Source organism: Micropterus salmoides, unplaced genomic scaffold (genome assembly GCF_014851395.1).
Source record: "Micropterus salmoides isolate LMB-PRFRI ecotype aquatic unplaced genomic scaffold, ASM1485139v1 Ms_hic_scaffold_2165, whole genome shotgun sequence".
In the NCBI taxonomy this organism is placed as follows: Eukaryota; Metazoa; Chordata; class Actinopteri; order Centrarchiformes; family Centrarchidae; genus Micropterus; species Micropterus salmoides.
In genome coordinates this window covers 1-8530 of record NW_024041335.1, presented here as the reverse complement: position 1 = coordinate 8530, position 8530 = coordinate 1, and the positions used below count along the sequence as shown (strand labels likewise).

Below are 8530 nucleotides of genomic sequence, written 5' to 3'. Positions count from 1 at the left end.
TCAGTTAACCTCCTTCACTAACAAAGACCACGCCCACGAACGTAGAAGATTAACAATGGTTTATTGCTTGTAATGGGGCCGAGATGAATTGTATGAAGAGAACTGATAGAGTGCCCGGAGGGTGGGCTGAGCGATGTAGGGATGGGGGAGGGGGTCAAGGTTTGATGGATGAAGGGTTGAGGGGAGGACAGGTAAGGGATGAAGGGGAGGAGTCGGATCCACGCCGATGGATGCGTGAGTGGAGAGCAGACCGGTGTCTACTGGCGAGAAGGTGTGCAGGAACCGGTGGAGTCAAGACTCAGGGTGGGGGAGTCGTCTCTTGGTCCGCGGACGTGCGGAAACCCCCAAAGAACTTCAGGTGGAAAGGTGCGTGTGAGCATTTCTGATATTGTTTAGGTCGTAACGGATATAAGGGAGGTATGCTGGTGAGGACCAGCAGCCGAGGATTCGATTATGTTGTCTGGGATTCCCTGCCTGGAGACGGTGGAGGCTGCTCTGATAAGGAACGGATGCCCAAGTAGAGTTTGGAGAAATGCCGAATTTCGAATTTTGCAGAGGAGTTGATGACACCAGTTTAGTTTCATTGCATGAGCCGTCTAGTTTGATGTGGTCATGGAGAGATGGGACGGAAGCGGCTATGGAAAGATGTGACAGGAAGGACAGACCTGAAGGGATGGTCCGGGTGGTGTAGGTAAGTGGCCTAGTAGTGAGAGAAGACGCCGTTTGGTGCAACGGTGGCCAGAAGGAAATTTGAATTAGCAAGGAAATGCGATGGGTTTTCTCAGGGGGCAAGAATGCCTGGAGTGACCCTGGGACTCCAAGTTTGTGGAGTGTGGAAGTCGAGATGTTGAGGCCATGAGATGGTGGCGTAGAGGGTGGCAAAAGGTGAGGGAGTCATCTGTGACATTAATATATGTTAAAATAATAATAATAAATGGAATATGAGTAGCTGAATGCAGCCGACGTTTCGGTCGAAGTTGTTTGGGAGAAGGCGAAGGCTCTGGTGTATCTGGCGTTAGATGCTCGTCGAATGTGTCGCTGTCCGAAAGATTGAGAACGAGTTCTGAGTCCGTCGTTGCAGGTAAGTGATTTCATTTGTTTGTCACGCTCATAAGAAAGCCGAGACAAGGGGAGGTGAACGGAAAAGGTGTGCTTAAGTAATAGGTGTGCGGACATTGGATAAGTTTGAGGTTTGAGTTTATAAAATTTCATTTTGTGTTGCTGAGCAGCCTCCGGTAACATTACTGCAGCTATGTGATATTGTCACCCGTCGGCACCATGGTCAGCACTTGTGGAGCTTCTCAACTCCGAAAACGTTTGAACACATTTTTGTTTCGCCGTCAATTTGCATAAACTGCAGATATTCAAAATCTACACAGTTGATTTCTCGCCTAAAAACTTCTCAGAAGTTTGTAATGTAACGGTTTCCATTAGAATCTATACTGTAGGTGAGCCGAGATTAACAACATTATGTTTTGTGTGCGGTGTCTTCTGGGACAAACCATATTTGGAAGTTCAACTTCCATCAACTTCCGTCAGGTCTGCGGGCTGCAGCTGGATATACTTGTTTTTTTGTCACCACACGGACATGTCCGCGGTGGGTCCGTGTGCCGACTAGCGCTCCCAGGGCATCTACTGCGCATGTGTGGAACGTGTCTGCCAGCTGACTGCAGAAAGTACAGAAGTAGTCCGCGTCCGCTCCTGAGGCTTAAGCCGACTCTGCCCAGTGGCAGAGTGGGGCGGTCATGCCTTAGCCATGTAGAATTCACAAATTCAAGTCCAGAGCTGCTGTAAATCATTTTGGTCCTGTATTCCCTGTCATCAAGCAGCAGCCGTGTTAGCCCTGATGTGATATGCTGCCCCATATTTGTTTGGATAATGAATTCGACAGGTAGCGAGTAGTCTCAGTTTTTACACAATGTGCTGACAGTTTCTCTAAACCCACCTTTTAAGCTTTACTAGCGATTCCTGTTTCCCTAAATGCTGCAGGAAAACTTCCAGAGTAAAGAAGGTTAAGGTTTTGCACTTAGCTGCGACTGGAGTTTGAGGGTACATGACCAGAGTCGAGGCAACTTTTAATACTGGACATTTTTTTCATCTTTAAAAGCATTTGAAATTTGATTTCTCCCTCCCCCCTCTGTCACTTGCTCCTTCACTCCTTATCAACAGCTTTGTGACTTTCACTGTCAACAGCATGTGAAAAAGAGCAAATGTTTCTCCTTACAGTCGGATGTATTGATAAAAATCCAGATGAATGTGAATTGTGGGAGGCTTGTGACAGGTGGGTGTAGGAACAAGAAGCAGGGCTTAAAGGAAGGACATTTTCTGTGGTTAGGAGAAAGAATGGAGGGACAGGGTGAAATGAAGAAAATTTTTTAAAATGAACATGTTTAATAACACAACTGATACAAATAACAAATTGTACAACCAAACTGTTCGAAACTAAGTAAAGTGCACTGTTTATTTCCAGATTCGTTTGGAATTGGGAGATGGAGGCAATTTGAACAGGGGGCAGTTGTAACACTACTTGCATTAAATTTAATAACATAGCCTTGTGTTTATTGGGGAACATATATTAATTGTATTATTAATTAGTGAATTCAGTGTTTCTTATATCAAAAGATGACATTTGTGTTGCAACATAAAAAAAGTTATAACTGCCCTCAGTTTGCCCTAAATGCAATCCTTGTGCCGATCTAAGCTACTCCGTTTACACGGGATCTGCGGGCTCCCAAGGAGGCTTCACACATTGCAAACAATGGACCCAGGAGACTGGCATAATTTAACTTGCATAACTTAACGTAATTAACATACTTATTTTAACTAAAACAATGATCTTTTCCTAAAGATAACCAAGTAGTTTTGGTGCCTAAACCTAAGCAAACTTCAACCCTTTTACAATGTTAACCATGCTTTTCTTTTTGAAAGTCTAACTGGATGTTGCATATTTATTATTGCTAAAGTGAACATGGAGTCCAGCATGTGCAAAGACGACGTTAAAGGGGTACCAAGTGCGTTAACATGTGATGCTTGACGGGTCTTGACCAAGCTTCCATTAGTGACAAGTTGGGAGAGAGAATGTGTTGGCATTATTGAGCTGACACTTCGCTGAGCCACAGTGTAAACAAATGTTTTTATTAATAAAGTAGGTTGATTTTATTAATACAAAATATAGGGTTCCTTATGGTTGTATACACATACAGCCATATTGCTACGCAATACTTAAGAGATATTTTTCCATAGACAGTCCGGCACAGTGCCAGAGAACTTTAAGCCCTGAAGAAGAGAAGAAACACCCAAGCCTAAAAAGATGGGAAGGAAATGAGTAAAGACCAGACGCAAAATAAATTCCACCTCAACACTTTGATCTGTTCTGATTTTTTTATTTTATGATTTTTTTCCATCATAAAGCCCAGAGGACTCTTTAAAAATCCAGTAGAGAGCTCTAAAGGCTTATTTATTGAAAAATAATCTTGTACCCTTTATCTTTGTCCTCTGTCCTACCCCTCTCTCTTTTTGCGAACAGAGATGATTGACCGATGTTGCCTCAGACTTGGGGTTCAGTCTGATAAATGACTCTGCCCATCATTGGAGAAGGGGAGAAAAATCGAGGGAGAAAACCTGGTTGTCCATCATCCTTTGTCCAAGTGCAGAGAGGAGATTGAATATTGACCCGAGGTTGCCTTCTTCAAGACAAGATATTTGAAGACTCTGTCATGGAATGACACTATAGTCCCGATGTTGAGTTTATCTGGAGTCACACGTTTCTTTAAGTGTACATGTTTAAACTTAGTGAAATGTGTGTGTCATATCACTGGTCAACATCTTGTAGAAACTATTATCCTGTAGTCTGAGTGTTAATGTGAAAGGTTGTTGGTATGGTGAGTGGTAACAAAGGCCCTTGCACCTGGGTGTAAAAACACCTGGTATCACTGGAGCCCTGTTCTAGGAAGTCTTACAGATTTTCATCTCCAGCAAGATACAGTATAAGAGCTGTTTTCACAAAAACAGTCAACCAAAATACCCACCTACAACCTGGCAGCTATTCAGGCTTACTTTCAGCTCTTCAAAATCCATGCATGCCTGTTTCTCATCATCCTACATTTACTGTTTTGGGGGGAAGCTGCCTCTCTGCACTATCAGGTAATTTGTCAAAGCTCTACATCAGTTCTGGCCTGTGGGTGCCCTTTTTCCCCACCAATCTGTCTCTAATTCTTTTGTGTCTGTCCTGCATGTGCCCCATCACTATAGACAGTCTCTGCAGAGCGCCACTTGGCCGTGGCGGAAGTCCCTGCAGGGGCAAAGACGTCTGTATTTAGGGGAGTGTCCTGCACAGCTGAAGAGGAGGGGTTCCCGCTGGAGACCGCACTCCCGCCGCACCACCGAGAACGCTGGAAGGATGTGGTTGATCTCAGAGTCTACCACCTCGCACTGCACCTCCAACCTGAGGGGTGAAACAGAGGAGCAGAGGTCTGTAAACATGCTAATATTTTGTTGGCGTGTTCTACAAAAGATAACTTTCAAATAAATACAAGTAATAAAAGTTATTTTTATTTGCAAAAGTAACAGAAAAGTGGAACTGGCATAACCTCAAAATTTAAGACAGGAAAAGAGAGAGATTTCATCACTTTCATCACACTACAGATGCCAATTTAAAAAGAGAGCGAAGGAATTTTAATGGAGAAGTGACAAGGAAGTTGGAAAAACTGCGAGGCAGATTTGAGACGTCAGTGTGAGAAAGATAACTTGTGTCAGAGAACAGACCTGAGCTACGAGGGAGAGAAACGGAGCAGAAATAAAAGGAGAGCGGCACTATAAAGACAGACAGAAAAGAAGCAAACACAAAAGATACTTGGAGGATGAAACGTGAGCAAAGAATAAGAGGTGAAGCAGTCAGGAGCGGGATGTTAGGAGGAAAGACTCACACACTGGCTCTCAGTCTCAAAGCTCCGGTAAAGGCAGCGTCTGAAACTTCTAGTTCAACTGCCTGCAGCTTGTACAGTAAACTAAATAAATACATGGTGAGATGCAACCTCACCTGTTCTCAGTATCAGCTAATATAAGAGAAATTATCCATAACGGCAGTGCAGAAATACTGTGGTGGGTTTAGATGTGATCACATTGTGTAGATGAATTTGAATGAGCATTTCAGATACAGAGCCATTGTTTTTCTTTAAGGGGATCTTGATTTTTTGTGTTGTGATATCTAAAAATAGCTTTATTTGTATATATTTTTCTTTAGATCATTTGTAGACATGATCGACCACAGATTGTCTTCTTCAGTTGGTGGTGTTCCTGGGTAAAGAAAGGTTGCTTTTGGGACTTTCCATTAAAGTTTGGTTGACAGACAGCAACTCTGTATTTATACAGCTTTCAGCCAGGTGGGCCCCTTTACTTTAGGCTGACTTACCCGCGCAGGGCCTCCTTGTTGTTGATGAAGCGGAAGTGAGCAGGCTCACAGATGAAACCAGCTGAATGGCACGCCTCCACACAGGACTGGCCCTCTTGAGATACGAGCAGCCTGAGGGAGCTGAGAGGCGGCCAGGCAGGGGGAGCCATCACACTAGACAACCAGCCAAGGGCTGTGGAATTGGACAGGGGCACAAACAGAGGTCCTGTAATCCTGCTGCCACCAGCAGACCCGTGTCTGGAGAGGTTGGCTGGAATGAAGGGAGGCTCTGGGGCACAGAAGTCCTGGAGGTGAAAGATATGTGAGCATTAGTGCGCAATCATATTGAGGACTGTTGGAGGAATAACTAATATTGTGTCTTTTAGGGCTGACCCCCAACAGTCGAAGATTCGATGCTTCGGTGGGCGGAGACTGATTTGACTGTCAATCTCACAGTCGAAGCTTCGCAGCGAAACAAGGATCATGCCATTTTGGCCATATGGGGGTGCTCAACGTCTGATTTTACATAGAACTACCAGTTTTCTCCCAATAAGTTAATATACAGCCTATTACAATATACATTTCAACGTTTTAATAATAAATTAACATGTCGGCAGCACGTCATGCATGCAAAACTCACAAGACTGGTGAATGAAAGGTGAGAGAGGGAGAGAGAGAAAAGGGTCTTCAAAAAGCCTGTTTAGCTGGAAATGTACAGTGTAAGTTGAATGAATAGAGACTGCAGCTCTGCAGCTTCTCAAGATTAAAGCAGAGCTACCATGTGTAAACCCCCTGGCTCGCAATTGCCGCACACAAAAACACATCAGTTGACTATAGGCAGGACTTGACGATTCTGATTCGACTATGTAAATCCTTAGTCGGGGACAGCCCTAGTGTCTTTTATTATGTTTACAGGCAGAATAGCAATGCAGCTCGGTAAAATGCATTTTAAACTATAAGTCTCTCTTAAAATAATACTCAAATGGCCATGTAAACATTAAAACTGTTTTTTTCTTGCTGTAATCATTCCTCTTTGTAGTTCATACTGGCCATTAAAAGATCCTTTCATAATGCAAATTTAATGCAGTCCTTGATTTTTTCCCGTGTTTTGTATTTTGACTGGGCGGTAAGAGGACACTACTCCAAGTATATTTGTATAGCACCTTTCAACAAGGCAATTCAAAGAGTGGTGCTGTATTTCACATAGCAACAATATGCTTGACAAAGCAGTGAATAACAACATGTAAAAACACCAAAGAAAGTGTTAAAAGAAGGTGATAATTTATCAAAGCCTTAGCTGCTATGTATTTGTGAAATAAAGTGAAATAAAAGAAGAAAGCACAAAGATTGACCAACTGTAAGCATTGATCTCTATGTTAAAACTTGTGGTAAACGGGAATCTAATTTAAGTTTTCCCTGTTTCTCTTTCGACAGTATAATGCCATACGGGAGGTTTCTGTGTCCAAACCAGTTGCCATTCAGGAGCAGACACAGGTTGCTGTGAGACTGTGCAGTCTGTCTGACATCTAGTGTGGGATTATTAAAAAAATCTTTCTTTCATCACAGTACTCCATCATCACCGTCATGCTCACACTTCTGCTCTGTCTCCTTACTCATACCTCTCATTAGTGTCAGAAGACCTTCTGCTTTACAGCTGGAGGGCAGATATGTGGTTGGTAATGAGAGTTAGCATGTACATTAATCTCAAGTCTACATACATGAATACATGGAGGAGACACACACACACACAACACCACCACACACACACACACACACCACACCACACACACACCACACACAGTGTTCTGGGTGTTGAATGCACCAGTGATGAATATTGAGCAGAGTGGGGAGTTTGGAGATGGTGAAAAGGGTGTATGTGTGAGAGAGAGAGTGACGACGGCTAAAAGACATAATCTCCGCATGTGTGTGTTTGGTTCAGCGCTCTGTGTACATTTGTCTCGACATGGACTGAACCTCACCTGATGCTGTATGTAGGAATGTATCTCTCCAGCATCCCCTCACAGGTGTACTCATAAGGCAGATATGGCTCAACCTGAAAATTACACAAAAGCACAGTCCTCACCCCATTTATTTCCACATTATTTTGCACCCATTAAAGTTTTTTTTTTAGCTGATTTTATTGTTCGCACTAATTGCAATAAATTGTTCTCCTTGTTAATTTCAGCAGATGAATGTTTCCATTGTCAGATTTCTGCGAGGCCTAGTCATAGTGTCACTGCTTGGAAACTCATAGGTTTTATTTGCATACCAATAGATCATCCCATGCGGTGATGTGCCGGTTTTATAACTAAAGCAAACTTTTGATGGGCCTAATTAGAGATGAGCTAGAAACCCTATATACACTGCTCAAAAATAAAGAATAAGGCAATGCTTAATCACCACAGTATACATCATGATTGTTCTCTAGTTTTGCTTGTGTCCTTGTCACTACTGGTAGCATGAGGTGGTACCTGCAGCCCATTCAGTTTGCACAGGTAATCCAGCTCCTCCAGGATGGCACATCCATACATGCCCTCACAAGAAGTCTCCTAGCAGTCTCAAGAGCATGGAGGGGATATCAGGAGACGGGTTACATGAGAAGCGTTGGACAGAGCCGTATGAAGGCATCAATCCAGCAGCAGGACCGGAATCTGCTCCTTTGTGCAACGAGGAATAGGAGGAGCACTGTCAGAGTTCTACAAAACGAACACTAGTGGGCTACTGGTGTCCATGTGTCGTACTAGCCAATGGTACTCTGACTGCTGTTAGGTACCGGAATGAAACCCTTAGAGCCATTGTTAGACCTTACACTGGTGCAGTGGGCCCGGTTCCCCTGGTGCAGGACAATATCCGGCCTCGTGGACAGAATGTGTGTAGGCAGTTCCTGGATGACGAAGGCAGTGATGCCATTGACTAGCCCTCATGTTCCACAGACCTAAAGCAAAGTGAGGACCTCTGGGACGTTAGTATTGGTGCACCAACGCCACCAAGTAGCGCCACAGATGTCCAGGAGCTCATGAGGCCTGCTCTAGGTTGGGAGGAGATCCCTGGGACACCTCCACTGTCTCATCAGGAGCATGCCCAATGTTGTTCGGGAGTGCAAAAAGACACATGGGGGCAACAATCCAGCTGTCAATCAGT

The 8530-nt window shown here is 43.9% G+C and overlaps 1 protein-coding gene across 1 annotated transcript; it reads right to left on the bottom strand.

The window, feature by feature from the left end:
* Positions 1-3357: 3357 nt before the first annotated feature.
* Positions 3358-7391, bottom strand: LOC119916769 (alpha-1,6-mannosylglycoprotein 6-beta-N-acetylglucosaminyltransferase B-like; the record flags this gene model as incomplete). The annotated part of the gene is given in 3 exon segments (XM_038736738.1): positions 3358-4444; positions 5411-5694; positions 7369-7391. Coding segments are annotated over 3 exon segments (506 nt in total), but the record flags the coding sequence as incomplete, so codon positions are not given.
* Between the last annotated feature and the right edge of the window lie 1139 nt (positions 7392-8530).